The 19,267-nt window shown below is 44.1% G+C and overlaps 1 protein-coding gene across 2 annotated transcripts in view; it reads right to left on the bottom strand.

Moving 5' to 3' along the window:
- LOC140458588 (sorbitol dehydrogenase-like) overlaps nucleotides 1-19,267 on the bottom strand; it is a 67,476-nt gene that overhangs the window by 26,941 nt on the left and 21,268 nt on the right. The window contains exons 1-4 of one of the 2 annotated variants that reach the window (XM_072553344.1): nucleotides 16,867-17,022; nucleotides 5,053-5,086; nucleotides 1,906-2,070; nucleotides 1,025-1,184 (exon numbers count right to left, since the gene is read on the bottom strand). In XM_072553344.1, the coding sequence (XP_072409445.1) occupies nucleotides 1,025-1,184; nucleotides 1,906-2,070; nucleotides 5,053-5,086; nucleotides 16,867-16,923 (416 nt within the window). In that variant the 5' untranslated portion in view covers nucleotides 16,924-17,022. Of the gene's footprint in view, nucleotides 1-1,024; nucleotides 1,185-1,905; nucleotides 2,071-5,052; nucleotides 5,087-16,866; nucleotides 17,023-19,267 lie in introns of those variants that run through there. The other variant, XM_072553345.1, reaches the window with a different exon arrangement.

The raw sequence follows: 19,267 nt of genomic DNA, 5'->3' as shown, positions 1-19,267 counted from the left end.
ATTAATAATAATATTTTAATGGAGCTGTGTATAGGGTCACAGACTAAACCTAAGGAAACTCAAACATATAAATAGAAAATGAGCTCCACCAATCAATGTTTCATCCGGAGGCTCACTGAAGATGTTACCCAGTATGGTGACGAAACGTCTGAAATCGAACCTTCCAGCTCAGCGAGCAAACCTACATCCAGAACCTCAACCTGAGCTACAAATCTTCTCAAAACTCACTAAGAAATAAAATGTAAAGAAAAGGAGAACTGTTACTTTCCAAAATCTAGCTTAATACTGTAGGAAATAACTGGCAATGCTTTGGTTAAAATAATAAATTAATGGCTGCCAATAAATCAGTGTAGTGTGAAAATATTCTACATAGGTTCATGTAAATAAAGTGTAAAACAAAGTAAAACTTTACTCAATATTCAATAACCATCTCTTATTAATGCAGTGCTTTGGAGTCAGCAAACAGATCCAAAAAAAAATTGTGGATGCTGGAAATCTGAAATAAAAGCAGAGAATTCTGGAGAAACTCAGCAAGTCTTACAGCATTTGTGGAGAAAGAAACAGAGTTAACACTTCAAGTCGCAGCTTTTGAAAAGACATATCAGCTTCAAAACATTACCTTTGTTTTTCATTGAACAAAAAACTGAAAGAACTGTGGATAATGGAAATCAGAAACATAAACAGAAATTACTGGAAAAACGCAGCAAGTCTGGCAGCATCTGTTGAGAGAAATCAAAGTTAATGCTTCGGGTCCAGTGACCCTTCTTTAGAATCGTCAATTTTTTTTCCTTGTACCTCTGTTCCTCTCTCTGCAGATGCTGCCTGACCTGCTGAGTTTCTCCAGCATTCTTTGTTTTTATTTCGGGTTTCCATCGTCTGCATTGTTTCGATTTATTCAAGAGAGGATTACAAGTTGTTTGCTGCCCTCAACTGAGCTTTTCCTTAAAAACATCCCAAATGAGGAAACCATCCAACTGGTGACAATGACCAGGCATCATCAAATCGCATGTCACACAGTACTTACTTGAAGCAGTAGTTGGCATTGTGGGCATAGTATTGGGACAAGTGCCCGTCGTAGGGTGGAGTAGCACAGCAGAACATTTTCGGAGACAGATTGTAGCGTCCTGATTTACAGAAGTCATCATTTAATAATGGATAAGCAGGTTCAATGGCAACTCTGTCACCTGAAAGAAAGGAGGTAGTGGACATTTCTTGACTGAAGTCTTTAGTGTCTGGGGAAGTACTAGAGGGTAATGGCTTCCTTGAATCCTTCCCTCAATAAAAGCTGCCCATCTCTGTCTTAAATTCCCAACCACCATTCAGATAACATAACAAAACTCCAGATTTCTGCTGCCCTCTGTGTGACAAAGAGCTTTCAGAATGAGCTCCTGAATGGAACGGGCTTGTGATAATCTTGTATTTCTGCCTCCTTTTTCTGAATTTCCCCCCCACCAGAGATTTTCCATCAACTCGAATAAGTCTTCCAGCAACCTGAATGGCATTTTAGTCACCAGCAAATTCTTTTGATGTCCTCCTCCCTAGTTCTTTCCGTACATAACGAGAAAATGATCTGCATGGATGAGGATTACGACCATTTGTACCTCAAGCTATAGTTTAATAGAAGTTTAACTTTTTAAAAGTTTACCCGCAGTGATTAGAACCAGGTGGATCTCATTGACAATAAGATCCTTGATTGGGGTTGTTAACCTGGGCCAATCAGGGAGCCCTGACTGACAGTGATAAACAAGGGATTCAGAGAGTCTTCTCATGTTAAGGTATGGCTCTGAACTGGCTGATCAGAGCCCACTACAAACTACATGTAAATAAAAGGTGACTTGGTGATGGTATACCTGCCTCTGTGCAGTTATTTCATTAACTTTCTCTGAGTTTTAGATAGACACTGACCTGTTTTGAGATGTTGTACGCCTGATCCCACTTTAACCACAGTCCCCGAGCCTTCATGTCCCAGGACCATGGGCTTTTTTATGACGGCATCTCCTAGTTTTCCTTGTTGCCAGTAATGGACGTCTGTGGCACAGATGCCAACTGCATTCATCTTCAGGAGCACCTCTGAACATACAGCATAGAAGGTTGATGAGGGACTGGCAAATGTACTCTTTGGTAAAAATACATCTTTAATATATTGATAAATATTAGCATCCTTCAATGTTCGATTGAACTAGTGTTACTTCTGTCTTCACAAATCAGATTACCAGCTCACCTGAAACCCAACAGAAATATGGAACAGATGAAGTTATGAGAACTAACAATCTGTCTCAAGATATCTTACACCACATCGAGTCATCTGCTTGGATTACCCATTTCATTGACTTTCCAATGAGGTTACAACTCTGGTCTCCCTGCTATAGGAAAGATGCTGTGAAACTTGAAAGGGTTCAGAAAAGATCTACAAGGATGCTGCCAGGGTTGGAGCTATAGGGAGAGGTTGAATAGGCTAGGACTTTTTTCCCTGGGCCGTTGGAGGGTGAAGGATGATCTTATAGAGGTTTATAAAATCATAAATAGGGTGAATAGCCAAGGTCTTTTCCCCAGTGTAGGGGAGTCTAAAACTAGAGGGCATAAGTTTAAGATGAGCGGGGAAAGATTTAAAAGGGAACTACAGACCAACTTTTTCATGGAGAGGGTGGTGCATGTACAGAACGAGCTGTCGGGGAAGTGGTGGAGACTGGTTCAATTACAACATTTAAAAGACATCTGGATAGGTATATAAATAGGAAGGGTTTAGAGGGATATGGGCCAAATGCTGGGAAACGGGACTAGATTTATTTAGAATATCTGTTCGGCATGGGCGTGTTGGACCCAAGAATCTGTTTCCATGCTGTACATCTCTATGCCTCTAAATTTATTCCAAAAACAATCACTGGCACATGTAAAGGGCCTCTACTGCAGTAAATCATCCCAAGGCCCGTTATGGGCATGTCATGGGCAGTATTGCCCTTCTCAAAGGATTACAGGCAGACAATAAATGCTTGAATCAAGTTCCACTTTTGGATGTATGTGCAAAAATCAAGGTCGATCCACTACTGCAGTACTGAGGGCAGGCAGCATTGGCGGTGCACTAGGCTTTGGATGATATGCTAAATGAAGGGCCTGTCTTCCTTCTTGGGCAGATGCTAAAGATCCAGAGACCCGGGTTCAATTCCCGCCTCGGGCAACTGTCTGTGTGGAGTTTGCACGTTCTCCCCGTGTCTGCGTGGGTTTCCTCCGGGTGCTCCGGTTTCCTCCCACAGTCCAAAGATGTGCAGGTCAGGTGAATTGGCCATGCTAAATTGCCCGTAGTGTTAGGTAAGGGGTAGATGTAGGGGTATGGGTGGGTTGCGCTTCGGCGGGTCGGTGTGGACTTGTTGGGCCGAAGGGCCTGTTTCCACACTGTAAGTAATCTAATCTAATCTAATCCTATGGCATTAATTCAGCAAAGATTGTCTCCGATATCTTTCAGTCCATGTTGGAAAAACAGATTATTCCCACAAGTCCAGAAATTGCTGGAAATACCCAGTAGGTCTGGCAGCATTTGTGGAGAGAAAGCAGAAATTAACATTTCGGGTCTGGTGACCCAAGTTCAGAACTGGGCCTGAAATGTTAAACGCTGCTCTCTCTTCACAGATGCTGCCAGATCTGCTCAGTTTCTTGAGAGTAATTTCTGTTTTTGTTTCTGATTTTCAGCATCCACAGTTCTTTTTTTTAGCCCCCCCCCCCCCCATGATCTTCTTGTTGTTTGTGGGAGCTTTCTGTGCATTTACTGCATTTTTGACATTACAACAATGGCCTCATTTCAGAAGTACTCCCATTGGCTACAAAGTGCTTTCAAGTGGCCTGGGGTGGTGAAAAACGCTATTGCAATGAAAAACATCAAACCTTGATGAACAGAGCACATATTTGTGTGGGACAAGGCTGTAGATGTCAGTGAAGATTAAAGTGGTGCTGGAAAAGCACAGCAGGTCAGGCAGCATGAGCATTCCTGATGAAGGGCTCCTGCTCAAAACATCGACTCTCCTGCTCCTCAGATGCTGCCTGACCTGCTGTGCTTTTCCAGCACCACTGTAATCTTGACTCTATCTCCAGCATCTGCAATCCTCACTTTTGCCTTGTGGATGTCAGTGAGTCCACACACTGTTTGTCAAGAGAATGACAACATTTTTTGTACTTGAATGCAATCTGCAATGAATATTAATACCCCACAAGGTAATCCAACACCAGCTCAGGATTGCTCATATCTCCTGAGAGATCTGTTGAGGAGATGAGTTGCTTTCATCATTCATCAACTTGCATGAGCACTGGTTTAATTGAGGAAGGATTTTTAATACCTGTGTGTACTTTTATAAATTGAAGTTTCCACAATCTTCCCATACAATTTCACCCATACAATGCCCCATGTCTCTAAATCTAGCTTCAGGAAATATCACCCAAATCTGTGTCACAATAACAGGAGTGTTATGGAACTATATTCTATTCTTCCAAGTATTGGCACAGAATATTACAAGCCCAATCATTATAAACATTCCAACTTGCTGCAACTTTAAATATGAAGGATGTTGATAGAGTTTATTAAGAGAAGGTGTTGGTAGCAGCTAAAGAACAACGAATTAAGGCAATTAGTGAAAGGGCAGTAGGGAAGATAAGGTGAACTATTATTCCACTGTTACAGTTTGCATTGCAGTGCCAGAGATGAATGTGGAATCTGATTCAATAATTATCTTCCATAAGCAAACACTTGAAAGGGGGAAAGGTTTGTAAATAAAAGGCAAGACAGTGAAACCAATAGGACTGCTATTTTAAAGAGTTAGCATTAGGTCAATGGGCCAAATGGCTTCATTATGCAGCAAATCATTCTCTGATGTTATGAAATGACCAATTATGAATCCCATTTATCAATTTTATTTAAGATATTGGTGCATGTTATGAATGTGACATCCTTTAAACCCTGAATTATTTCGCCACTTACAAAACAATGGTGGTTTTGCTAAAATGTAGAAAGCAACAGAAACTAAAGACTGAGGCCAACTGCAGACATACAATGGTCAGAAGACTCACCATTAAAACCTGGCTCTGGGATTGGACGTTTCTCCTGTGGAGAGAGGATAGAAAATGTATTTGAGAAAGGTCTAATCCTTCCCAATTATTACAGAATCACCATGCTGAGATTTCATAGGAACAGAAGCAGGCCATTCATCCCCTCGAGTCTGTCCCACCATTCAATGAGTTCATGCCGGATCTGTGGCCTAACTCCATATCCCTTAATATCTTTGTTTAACAAAGATTTACCCCAGATTTAAAATTAATAACTGATCTAGCAACTGTTGCTGTTGGTGGTAGATCTAAAGATCTCCTACCCATTGGTGTAGAAGTGCTTCCTAACAATTCTCCTGAATGGTCTGGCCCTAATTCTCAGACTATGTCCCCTAGTTCTAGAATCCCCAACCAGTGGAAATAATTTCTTTATACCTACTCTGTCTTTTCCTGTTAATATTTTGAAGACTTCGATCAGATCACCCTTTAACCTTCTAAATTCTAGAGACGACAGGTTTAATTTGTGTACAGCCATTTCTGATATAACCCTATAGTTTCGCTCTCGTATGTTCTCCCATTATAAGAAAAGCGCGCAAGAGCCATGCCATTTAAACATGGCCGGAATCGCATTATAGCCAATACCGGTAAGGAAAGTTCGTGCAGAGGGTCATAGGTTCAAAGCCTCACTCCAGACACTTTGCCTAGGTTGACACTCCCCATGCTGGGTCTGAGAAAGTGTCAGAGGTTCCACCTCAGGCAAATGTAAAGGATCCTACACACTACTTCCATGAACAGCATGAGATGTATTTATCCCTCAACCAATATATTGTTATCTAGCCATTATCACATAGCTGTGTACAAATAGTGTGCAATATTTTCCCACATTAAGATAATGAGTACGATGTAAAATACTTAGCTACACCCTAAGATTGTAGGAAATGTTAGTCTTACCTTCTGTCCCACAATGAAAGAAAAATGCTTTATTATTGCAAAATGGAATGTATTTTTCAATTTCAGCTCCGAAAGCAAATTCAGACTGCGCCCATACCCCAAACTATTTCTAATCCGCAAAAAAAAAACTGATTGTGATTGAAGGAGAAATAGCAGCCTTTCCTTTGCTACAGTCACTCATCATTCCAGCTTTGGCAGAGACCCATGTAATGTCTCGTGTGTAATGTGTGCCACAAACATTTACATGCTCTAAGCTGGTGCTATTGGTCAAGACTATATGAATTTGGTACACAGTATGGGTACCAAACTGAGAATGTATTTCTGGCATCCAAATATCTGTTTAAACCTGTCTCTCATGTTCTCTTGGCTCCTTGCATACTAGCCTTGATAAACTGACATCTTTACAATCTCAGCTATCCATGTCAGTACACACATTAAGGTCTGTTCTGCAATCACCCCTATATTCCATTACTTTAAAATGCTCATCCTTGCCTTACAATGCCTCCATGGCCTCACCCTTCCCTAACTAGTCACAGAGTCAGAAAGTCATACAGCACAAAACTGACCCTATTGTCCAACTAGTCCATGCTGACCATAATCTCAAACTAAACTAATCCCACCTGCCTGCGCTTGGCCCATAACTCTCCAAACAATTCTTATTCATGTATTTATCCAAATGTCTTTTAAATGTTGTAACTATATTTGCATCCACCACTTCACCACTTCCTCTGGAAGTTTATTCCACGCATGAACCACTCCCTGTGTAAAAGAATTGCCCCTCATATTTTTTAAATCTTTCTCCTCTAACCTTAAAAATATATCGCCTAGTCTTGAAATATCCCATCCTGGTCATCTATACCCCTCATGATTTTATAAACCTCGATAAGGTCACCCCTCAACCCTCCTCCACTCCATTGAACAACGTCCCAGTCTATCCAGCTTTTCCTTATAACTCAGACTCTCCATTCCCAGCAACATCCTGGTGAATCTCTTCTGAATCCTGTTCAGAATAATATCTTTCTTATAACAGGGCAATCAGAACTGGACACAGTATTCCAGAAGAGGCCTCACCAACATCCTGCACAGCCTCAACATGACGTCCCAACTCTTACACTCAAAGGTCTGAGGAATGAAAGTAAGTGTGCTAAACGCTATCATAGGAGAAAGTGAGGACTGCAGATGCTGAAGATCAGAGCTGAAAAATGTGTTGCTGGAAAAGCGCAACAGGTCAGGCAAGATCAAAGGAGCAGGAGAATCGACGTTTAAGGCATAAGCCCTTCTTCAGGAATGAGGAGGGAATGCCAAGCAGGCGAAGATAAAAGGTAGGGAGGAGGGACTTGGGGGAGGGACATTGGGAATGTGAAAGGTGGAAGGAGGTTAAGGTGAGGGTGATAGGCCAGAGAGGGGGTGGGGACTGAGAGGTCAGGAAGAAGATTGCAGGTCAAGAAGGTGGTGCTGAGTCCGAGGGTTGGGACTGAGAAAAGGTGGGGGGAGGGGAAATGAGGAAGCTGGAGAAATCTGCATTCATCCCTTGTGGTTGGAGGGTTCCTAGGCGTTAGATGAGGCGCTCTTCCTCCAGGCGTCGTGTTGCCATGGTCTGGCGATGGACAAGGCCAAGGACCTGCATGTCCTTGGCGGAGTGGGAGCGGGAGTTAAAGTGTTCAGCCACGGGGCGGTTGGATTGGTTGGTGCAGGTGAGCCAGAGATGTTCTCTGAAATGTTCCACAAGTAGGCGGCCTGTCTCCCCCATGTATAGGAGGCAACATCGGGTTCAGCAGATGCAGTAAATGATGTATGTGGAGGTGCAGGTGAATTTGTGATGGATATGGAAGGATCCTTTGGGGCCTTGGAGGGAAGTGAGGGGGGAGGTGTGGGCACAAGTTTTGCATTTCTTGCGGTTGCAGGGGAAGGTGCCGGGAGTGGAGGTTGGGTTGGTGGGGGGTGTGGATCTGCCGAGGGAGTCGCGGAGGGAGTAGTCTTTCCGGAACACTGGTGGGGTGGTAGGTGAGGACCAGTGGGGTTCAGTCCTGGTGGCGATTGGAGGGGCGGGGTTCAATGTCTGGGAGAGTGTTGTCCTGAGCTGGGGTAGAGCTGACTGCAGGGTGTATGTGAGAGCGTTGTCCTGAGCTGGGGCTGTCTGTGAGAGTGTTGTCCTAAGCTGGGTTTGAACCCCGCCCCTCCAATCGCCACCAGGACAGAACCCCACTGGTCCTCACCTACCACCCCACCAACCTCCAGATACATCGTATCATCCTTCGTAATTTCTACCACCTCCAAACAGACCCCACCACCAAGGATATATTTCCCTCCTCTCCCCTGTCAGCATTCCGGAAAGACCACTCCCTCCGCGACTCCCTCATCAGGTCCATACCCCCCACCAACCCAACCTCCACTCCCGGCACCTTACCCTGCAACCGCAAGAAATGCAAAACATGCGCCACACCTCCCTCCTCTCCGCCCTCCAAGGCCCCAAGGGATCCTTCTATATCCATCAGAAATTCACCTGCACCTCCACACACATCATTTTCTGTATCCGCTGCACCCAATGTGGTCTCCTCTACATTGGGGAGACAGGCTGCCTATTTGCAGAACGTTTCAGGGAACACCTCTGGGACACCCGCACCAACCAACCCAACTGCCCCGTGGCTGAACACTTTAACTCCCGCTCCTACTCCGCCAAGGACATGCAGGTCCTTGGCCTTGTCCATCGCCAGACCATGGCAACACGACGCCTAGAGGAAGAGCGCCTCATCTTCCGCCTAGGAACCCTCCAACCACAAGGGATGAATGCAAATTTCTCCAGCTTCCTCATTTCCCCTCCCCCCACCTTTTCTCAGTCCCAACCCTCGGATTCAGCACCGCCTTCTTGATCTGTAATCTTCTTCCCAACCTCTCCGTCCTCACCCCCTCTCCGACCTATCACCCTCACCTTAACCTCCTTCCACCTATCACATTCCCAACGCCCCTCCCCCAAGTCCCTCCTCCCTACCTTTTATCTTAGCCTACTTGGCACACCCTCCTCATTCCTGAAGAAGGGCTTATGCCCGAAACGTCGATTCTCCTGCTCCTTTGTTGCTGCCTGACCTGCTGCGCTTTTCCAGCAACACATTTTTCAGCTCTAAACGCTTTCATAACCTACCTGCCCATGCGTGATGCAAACTTCAAATAATTATGTACCCTTAGGTCTCTCTATTCAACAACACTACCCAGGACCCTACCATTAACTGTATAAGTCCTGCCCTTGTTTTTTTTTAAGAAAATACCTCACCTTTATCCAAATTGAACTCCATCTGCCACTTCTTGCCCCAAGTGATCAAGATCTCTTTGTAATCTTAGATAGCCTTCTTCACTGTCTACTATACCACCAATTTTGGTGTTATCCGCAAATTTACTAAACATGTTTTCTATATTCTCAGCGAAATCATTTATACAAATGACAAACAAAAGTGGACGCAACACTGCTGTGGAACACTGTGGTCATTGGTCTTCAGTCCATAAAATAATCCTCCACCATTAGTCTCTGTCTCTTGCCATTAAACCAATTTTGTATCTAATTGGCAATCTCGAATCTCTCTGCAATCCCCACACCAATCTGTAAACCAGCAACATAAGCACAATACATGCCACCATGAGAGTTCAGTCACCACTGATTTACCAAAATGTCTTCAGAGAGAAGCAGCTGAAAGAATTGCTTATTATAATGCCTAACCAGCTCCTGTATGCAGTGTAATTCACCAACGTGTGATGGAAAAACTATTTATTCTTAGACAAATTGGCTGAATTATTAAAGAGAAACAAAAACTGTGGATACTGGACATCTGAAAAATAAACAGAAATTCTGAAGAAGGGTCACTAGACTTGAAACATTAGCTCTGCGTTGACTCCACAGATGCTGCCGGATCTGCTGAGTTTTTCCAGCAATCTCTCTTTCTGTTGTTGTTGAATTATTAGTTATTCAGGGAGAGTCGGAGCCAAATTATGCAACATAGTTAAACTCTGACACCATGACTGACAATGGTCTACACCAGATTTCCTGTCACATTTTACATTGAAGTATTTGTGCATTGTGCAAGCCAGGTAGCCATTAGGCGCTATTACAGAAGTACCATTGCAAGGACATGGTTGGACTGTAGAGGGTGCAGAGGAGATTCACCAGGATGTTGCATGGAATGAAAAGGCTCAGTTACAAGGAGGGACTGGATAGACTGGATTTGCTTTCCTTAGAGCACAGGAGACCAAGGGGGAAGATCTGATTGAGGTATTGAAATTATGGGAGATATAGACAGGGTAGATCATGAGAGTATTTTCCCCATGGCAAATGTGTCTAAGACTACAGGGTATAAGATTAAGGAGAACAGCAAATGGCTTAGATGCAAACTGAGAAAGAACTCTTTCACCTAGAAGGTGGTAGAAGTATGGAACGTGCTGCCTGAGGGTGGTGGGGTATAGGTAGGGTTAATGGTAGTTGTCTTTTCCCTAGGATGGGAGATTTCATGACCAGAGGGCACATTGCTAAGGTGAGTAGAGAGAGATTTAAAAACGACATGAGAGGCAGATATTTTACACAGAGAGTGGTTTGCGTGTGGAATGGCACAGTTGGGCGGCATGGTGGCACAGTGGTTAACATTGCTGCCTCACAGCGCCAGAGACCTAATTGCGCCTTAAAATCTTATACTGTACAACCACCTGATGAAAGTTAGTGCTACCAATTAAACCTGTTGGACAATAACCTGGTGTTGTGTGATTTTTAGCTTTGTCCACCCCAGTCCAATACCAGCACCTCCAAATCTGGATAAAATGCCAGGGCAGAGTAGGATATGGGCCTAGTGCAGGTAAACAGAATTAGTGTAGTTTGGTGTTTGTGGGCTGGCATAGACATGGTGGGCCGAAGCACCTGTTTCTCTGCTGTGTGGCTCTATGATTCTGTAATATTGCCACGTTTTGAAGTTTAGATGTGAGGGTGCAGTTTTCCTTTTGGATTTAATGCTCACAGAGGAAGGTATACCTATTGCTTTACAACCTTGAGCTAATTTGCAATTTTCCTCCATTTGTAAGTTTTCAAATAAATTGCTCTGTTGTTAAATTCATGCTCAATTCTTTGGCATTTCCTCTTGTTCCACAGGGAGGACGTGTCCCCTCCATTCACATCTGGATGTTGATGTTGTTGTAACAAGCAGTGCTCACATAGGGGGCGGCATGGAGGCACAGTAGTTAGCGCTGCTGCCTCACAGCGCCAGAGACTCGGGTTCAATTCCCGCCTCAAGCTACTGTCTATGTGGAGTTGGCACATTCTCCCTGTGTCTGCGTGGGTTTCCTCCAGGTGCTCCAGTTTCCTTCCACAGTCCAAAAAGCGTGCAGGTCAGGTGAATTGGCCATGCTAAATTGCCCATAGTGTTAGGTGAAGGGGTAAATGTAGGTGAATGGGTCTGGGTGGGTTGCTCTTCGGAGGGTCGGTGTGGACTTGTTAGGCCGAAAGGCCTGTTTCCACACTATAAGTAATCTAATCTAATACTTGCATCCTATTCACTTCAAATGCCTCAGGCTCAGGTTATACATCATGACACAATTCTGTTATATTTGAGCACTGTTTGCAGAATATCTCGCCAGCAAGGATTTTAAAAACACACCTTGGATTCAAACTAATGATACACCATGTCTCCGGGATTTTTCAAAGTGGATTTGCTGTGGATGAGAGCCACAGTTGACATTGAGAGGTCAGAATTTGGAGATGCCGGTGTTGGACTTGGGTGTGCAAAGTTAAAAATCACACAACACCAGGTTATAATCCTGGATTAGTGGCGCTGGAAGAGCACAGCAGTTCAGGCAGCATCCAAGTAGCTTCGAAATCGACGTTTCAGGCAAAAGCCCCATCACAACACCAGGTTATAATCCAACAGGTTTAATTGGAAGCACTAGCTTTCGGAGTGTCACTACTTCATTAGGTGGTTGTTTAACAGATGAGAGACTTAACAAACAATCCAGGTCTTTTTCAATATATAATTTCAGTTACATCATACTGTAAACTTTTGCTATAAATTCTGTGTCTTACAATCTTATACTCCACAACCACCTGATGAAGGAGCGGCGCTCTGAAAGCTAGTGCTTCCAATTAAACCTGTCTGACTATAACGTGGTGTTGTGTGATTTTTAACTGAGAGGTCAGAAAGGCTTTTGTCCGAAACGTTGATTTCGAAGCTCCTCAGATGCTGCCTGAACTGCTGTGCTCTTCCAGCACCACTAATCCAGAATCTGGTTTCCAACATCTGCAGTCATTGTTTTTACCAGGTCAGAACTGTTGTCTGGGCAAGTGTGAGACAGTGCCCCGGTACAGACAATGTGACACAGATTTACACAGATGTGACCACATGACCTATACCCAGTTCTCTGCCAATTCTTGTCAGCAAGAGGCTTGGACTATATTCCAGCGACTGGCGGTGACATCTGTTCATTGGTCACTCTGACGCAGTGGTGTTTGTTGAAGTAAGTCCAGCCATACTTTGTAACAGTGGAAACCTTAAAGCAATGGCTGTAATTGCCAGTCACGCCAGTCACACATTTCCCTTATGCTCACCAATACACTCTGACTCCCAATCCAGACGCATTTCAATTTGAATATTCCCATTCTTGCATTCTGGCCACTCATGCAGTGTAGAGTCATATAGCTGCACAGCACGGAAACAGACCCTTTGGTCCAACTCGTCCATGCCGACCAAATATCCTAACCTAATCTAGACCCATTTGCCAGCATTTGGCTCATATCCCTCTAACCCCTCCCTATTCATATACACATCCAGATGCCTTTGACCTTGGTTTCCCTTAGTCTGTAATCCTCTCCAGCCCTATAAAACCATCCAAAATCTCTGCAGTCTTCCAGTCGCTGACTGGCATATCCAATTTGAGTTGCTGCCAGCACTGCAGTCATGCTTTTAATCAGCTAGACCCTAAACTCTAAACTCTCTCCCTAAACCTCTCTAACTCTGTCGCCTCTTTGAGACCCTGTTTGACCAAGCTTGTGGATCATGTATCTTCATATCTCCTTATGTGACTAACTGCCAAATTCTGTTGATAACTCAAGGTAAAGAATCTTGAGCATAGGACATAGAACAATATTTCACAGAACAGGCCCTTTGGCCCTTGATGTTGATCCAATCTGTGAACTAATCTAAGCCTATCCCCCTACACTATCCCATCGTCATCCATATGTTTATCCAAGGACTATTTAAATGCCCCTAATTTGTCTGAGTTAACTACATTGGCAGGCAGGGCATTCCACGCCCTTACCACTCTCTGAGTAAAGAACCTGCCTCTGACATCTGTCGTAAATCTATCACCCCTCAATTTGCAGTATTGCCCCCTCATACAAGCCAACATCATCATCATCCAAGGAAAAGACTCTCACTATCCACCCTATCTAATCCCCTGATCATCTTGTATGTCTCTAGTAAATCCCGTCTTAGCCTTCATCTCTCCAATGAGAACAGACCCAAGTCTCTCAGCCTTTCCTCATAAGACCTTCTCTCCAGACCAGGCAACATCCTGGTAAATCACCTCTACACCTTTCCCAATGCTTCCACATCCTTCCTCTAATGAGGCGACCAGAACTGCACACAATATTCCAAGTGAGGCCGCACTAGCATTTTGTACAGTTGCAGCATGACATCACAGCTCCGGACCTCAATACCTCTACCAATAAAACCTAAAATACCATCTGCCTTCTTAACAGCACTATCAACCGGGGTGGCAACTTGCAGGGATCTATGTACATGGACACCAAGATCCCTCTGCACATCCACACTACCAACAATCTTTCCATTGACCCAGTACTCTGCCTTCCTGTTATTCTTCCCAAAGTGAATTACCTCACATTTATCTGCATTGAACTCCATTTGTCTCTTCTCAGCCCAATTCTGCAGTTTATCCAAGTCCCCCTGCAACTTGCAACATTCTTCCACACTGTCCACTACTTCACCGACTTTAGTGTCATCTGCAAACTTACTAATTTATCTACCTGTGCCTACGTCCATTTATAAAAATGTCAAACAGCACTGGTCCCAAAACAGATCCTTGTGGCACACCACTAGTAACCGGACTCCAGGCTGAATACTTACCATCAACCACCACTCGCTGTCTTCTTACAGAAAGCCAATTTCTAATCCAAACTGCTAAATCACCCTCAATCCCATGCTTCTGCATCCTCCCCAAAAGCCTACCATGTGGAATCTTATCAACGGCTTTACTGAAGTCCATGTACAACATGGCTGTACAAGACATTGGTTAGGCCACTGTTGGAATATTGCGTGCAATTCTGGTCTCCTTCCAATCGGAAAGATGGGAAACTTGAAAGGGTTCAGAAAAGATTTACAAGGATGTTGCCAGAGTTGGAGGATCTGAGCTACAGGGAAAGACTGAATAGGCTGGGGCTGTTTTCCCTGGAGCGTCGGAGGCTGAGGGGTGACCTTGTAGAGGTTTATAAAATTATAAGGGGCATGGATAGGATAAATAAACAAAGTGTTTTCCCTGTGGTCGGGGAGTCCAGAACTAGAGGGCATAGGTTTAGGGTGAGAGGGGAAAGATATAAAAGAGACCTAAGGGGCAACTTTTTCACGCAGAGGGTGGTACATGTATGGAATGAGCTACCAGAGGATGTGGTGGAGGCTGGTACAATTGCAACATTTAAAAGGCATTTGGATGGGTATATGAATAGGAAGGGTTTGGAGGGATATGGGCCGGGTGCTGGTAGGTGGGACTAGATTGGGTTGGGATGTCTGGTCGGCGTGGACGGGTTGGACTGAAGGGTCTGTTTCCATGCTATACATCTCTATGACTCTAATGACTATGTCAACTGCCCTACCCTCATCTACATTCTTGGTCACCGTCTCAAAAACCTCACTGAGGTTTGTGAGATACAACCTGCCCTCGACGAAACCATATTGACTATCTCCATCAAATTGTTGCTTGCTCGATGCTTATAAATCCTATCTCTTATTATCCTTTCCAAAACTTTTCCTACAACAGACGTAAGGCTCACTGATCTATAATTAACTGGGTCATCTCTACTGCAGTTCTTGAAAAAGGGCACAACCTTTGCAATCCTCCAGTCCTCTGGTGCTGAACCTGTAGACAATGATGACTCAAAGACTTGAGAATGATTTACCATGTTAAAGATGTTAACAAAATGCAGGTTAGATTAGATTTCCCCACAGTGTGAAAACAGGCCCTTTGGCCCAACCAGTCCACACCAACTCTCCAAAGAGCAACCCACCCAGACCTATTTTCCTCTGACTAATGCACCTAACACTATGGACAATTTAGCATGGCCAATTCACCTGACCGGCCCATCTTTGGGCTGTGGGAGGAAACCAGAGCAAACTCACACAGAGAACATGCAAACTCCACACAGACAGTCACCGGAAGCTGGAATTGAACCTGGGACCCTGGTACTGTGAGGCAGCAGTGCTAACCACTGAGCCACTCTGCCATCCCATGGTAGCCTTCTGCAAAGCTATGACAGTCAATTGGTGACTTTTTTTTATTCACAGCATTTATTGCCCATCCCTAATTACCCAGAGGGCAATTAAGAGTCAACCACATTGCTGTGGGTCTGGAGTCACATGTAGGCCAGACCAGGTAAGGAAGGCAGTTGCCTTCCCTAATGGACATCAGTGGATCAGATGGGTTTTTCCGACAATTGACAATGAATTCATGGTCATCATTTGAGTCTTAATTTCACATTTATTTTGAATTGAATTCAGACCCGAGTCCCCAGAACATTATCTAATTCAGTAGTAATCTATCGCCACGCGTTGTGGGAATCAACTTTTGAACTGGCTGCCATTCAAATTTATGGCTGTTGGGAAATGCAAATGCCCTGAAGCAATAACTTGCAATGCAATCTTCCCCAAATCTTAACTCTTAATCTGAAATAATTTCTTCCTTCACTGCGTTGTTTTTTGTATGATATTCAGGTGCATTGAAACCAGCCCGAGGGGGAAATATCATTGCAACAAACCTCTGGAATACCTGCATGCAGCCAAGTGGGTCAACTCAACTCAAAAGCACTTTAGCTTGTGTTATTTGCCTGCACTTGCTGTGGTCTGACCTCAAATTGACATGTTGGAAGTAAGCCAAAGCAGTGAATTATATCTCATGGAGGGAGAATCTGTCATCACATCTCTAATCACACTTGTTGAATGTAGCAAACATGTTTACTGCTACAACTGTTCCTGTTAAATAAATGAGTCACTCGGAGAGATTTTAAAGATTTTTACTTCAAGTAACTGGAGGTGGAGGAATGGAACCATTCCTATTAATGGTGGCCCTGTCTTCCCTGAGCCCCTGTCTGTATGCAAGGCAGGATATCCTGTATAAAGGGCCCCCCGAATCATTTTAGCACAGTACCAGGTGGCACGTGTGTAAAACATATTTTGTACCACTCACTTTCCCGTAGCTCTCACATTTAAAGTTGTTATGGTCTTCACATTGGAGCATACTAGAAGGCTTGACAGAATTTGCCCTCTACTTGAGATGTCCTCAATAGACACTCAACAGCATTCTGCACCAGTCAGCCAGACCCCTGTCAAACCTGTGCAGGTGATGAATACCTCAGGGCTGCACCAGTTAGACAGCTGGACGACACTGACAGGTGTAGACAGTGTGTGTCTAGCTCCCCTACTACCCCCACCTGCCCTCATGTCCATTATCTGGGCACAATTGAATTTCTGATGCCTTGAGTAAATGCTTTTTCTTTCTTTTACTGAACAGTCAAAATAACTATGTCAATACGATTTGTGCACACTTTATCACACTGCATCTCAGCCAGTGCATAATCTGGCCACCCAAGGGGAGAGCCCAGATACATAGAGTGAAAGCAAAGAAACTACTGATTACCAGCCGTAGATCTCCAGGAGAGTGGGCCACAACTGACAGGTTCTCCAGCTTCGCCATCCCCAGTCTCAGCCTAAAACGCAGGCTGCCTTTTAAAAGTTGTTAAGCTCAATGACAGTTAAAATATCTTTCTATCTCTCTGTTGTCCTTGAAGTAAAGCTGACACAAATTCCCCTGCTGCCCCCCGCCCCCCCCCCCCCCCCCCCCCCCCCCCCAATCACTTTGTGAATCAAAGTCTACCATTGGGCAATTGCAGGCTATTTTACATAATCCATTCTTTGAAGTTGTGAGAGTTTGTAAAACTTTTCCCAAAGTTTTGCTGATTATTGATTAACAATTGCATAATGTAGAAGGCCATTTATAAATAGTTCAAGATAATGCAATGTGTGATTGAGGGAAAGTAAGTCTGTCATAGAGTCGTAGAGTCAGACAGCATGGAAACAGACCCTTTTGTCCAACCGGTCCATGATGACCATAATCCCAAACAAAACTGGTCCCACCTGCCGATATCCCTCCAAACCTTTCCTACTCATGTCCTTTTCCAAGTATCTTTTAAAGGTAGTAATGGTGTCCACATCCACCACTTAGAGTCATAGAGTCATAGAGCTGTACAGCACAAAAACAGACCCGTCAGTCCAACTCGTCCATGCTGCCCAGACATCCCAACCCAATCTAGTTCCACCTGCCAGCACCCAACCCATATCCCTCCAAACCCTTCCTATTCATATACTCATCCAAATGCCTTTTAAATGTTGTAATTGTACCAGCCTCCATCACTTCCTCTGGTAGCTCATTCCATACACATACCACCCTCTGCATGAAAAAGTTGCCCCTTAGGTCCCTTTTATATCTTTCCCCTCTCACCCTAAACCTATGCCCTCTAGTTCTGGACTCCCGCACCTCAGGGAAACAACTTTGTCTAGTTATCCAATCCATGCCCCTCATGATTTTATAAATCCCTATAAGGTCACCCCTCAGCCTCCAACACTCTAGAAAAAACAGCCCCAGCCTGTTCAGCCTCTCCCTATAGCTCAAATCGTCCAACTCTGGCAACATCCTTGTAAATCTTTTCTGAACCCTTTCATGTTTTACAACATCCATCCGATAGGAAGGAAACCAGAATTGCACACAATATTCCAACAGTGACCTAACCAATGTTCTGTACAGCTGCAACATGACCTCCCAACTCCTGTACTCAATACTCTGACTAATAAAGAAAAGCATACCAAACGCCTTCTTCACTATCCTATCTACCTGTGATTCTACTTTCAAGGAGCTATGAAACTGCACCCCAAGGTCTCCTAGTTCAGTAACTCTCCCTAGGATCTTACCATTAAGTGTATATGACCTGCTAAGATTTGCTTTCCCAAAATGCAGCATTTATCTAAATTAAACTCCATCTGCCACTCCTCAGCCCATTGGCCCATCTGATCAAGATCCTATTGGAATCTGAGGTAACCTTCTTCGCTATCCACTACACCTCCAATTTTGGTGTCATCTGCAAACTTATTTAATATACCTCTTATTATGCTCACACGCAAATCATTTATATAAATGATGAAAAGTAGCGGACCCAACACTGATCCTTGTGGCACTCCACTGGTCACAGGCCACCAGTCTGAAAAACAACCCTCCACCACCAGCCTCTGTCTTCTGCCTTCAAGCCAATTCTGTATCCAAATGGCTAGTTCTCCCTGTATTCCATAAGATCTAACCTTGCTCACCAGTCTCCCATGGGGAACCTTGCTGAATGCCTTACTGAAGTCCATATAGATCACGTCCACCGCTCTGCCCTCATCAATCCTCTTTGTTACTTCATCAAAAAACTCAATCAAGTTTGTGAAACATGATTTCCCACGCATAAAGCCATGTTGACTATCCCTAATCAGTCCTTTCCTTTCCAAATACATGTACATTCTGTCCCTCAGGATTCCCTCCAACAACTTGCCCACCACCGACGTCAGGCTCACTGGTCTATAGTTCCCTGGCTTGTCCTTACCACCCTTCTTAAACAGTGGCACCACATTTGCCAACCTCCAGTCTTCTAGCACCTCACCTGTGACTATCGATGATGCAGATATCTCAGCAATGGGGCCAGCAATCACTTCCCCAGCTTCCTACAGAGTTCTGTCCTTGTTGCTCTCTTTCTAGTGAGTATCACACTTGGTCATAAAGAAAAAAGAAATTTGCAATACTCAGTTTTTATGTTCTAACCCAAAGTGCTTTGTTGCCAATTAATCAGTAGTTTAATGTGTAGTCATTACACTTTGAAACTGTGGTCATTAATTTGCACTCAGCTAGGTCCCAGAAACAGAAATAATCTAAATGGTCTGATCTTCCATTTTTTAGCAATATTGATTAAGGAAAATATATTGACCAAGACTCCCAGTCTTCTTTGAATGGT

The sequence above is a fragment of the Chiloscyllium punctatum genome, chromosome 33 (genome assembly GCF_047496795.1).
Source record: "Chiloscyllium punctatum isolate Juve2018m chromosome 33, sChiPun1.3, whole genome shotgun sequence".
Taxonomy (NCBI): domain Eukaryota; kingdom Metazoa; phylum Chordata; class Chondrichthyes; order Orectolobiformes; family Hemiscylliidae; genus Chiloscyllium; species Chiloscyllium punctatum.
The sequence above is the reverse complement of the archived record's forward strand: the minus strand, read 5'-3'. Positions and strand labels throughout refer to the sequence as shown.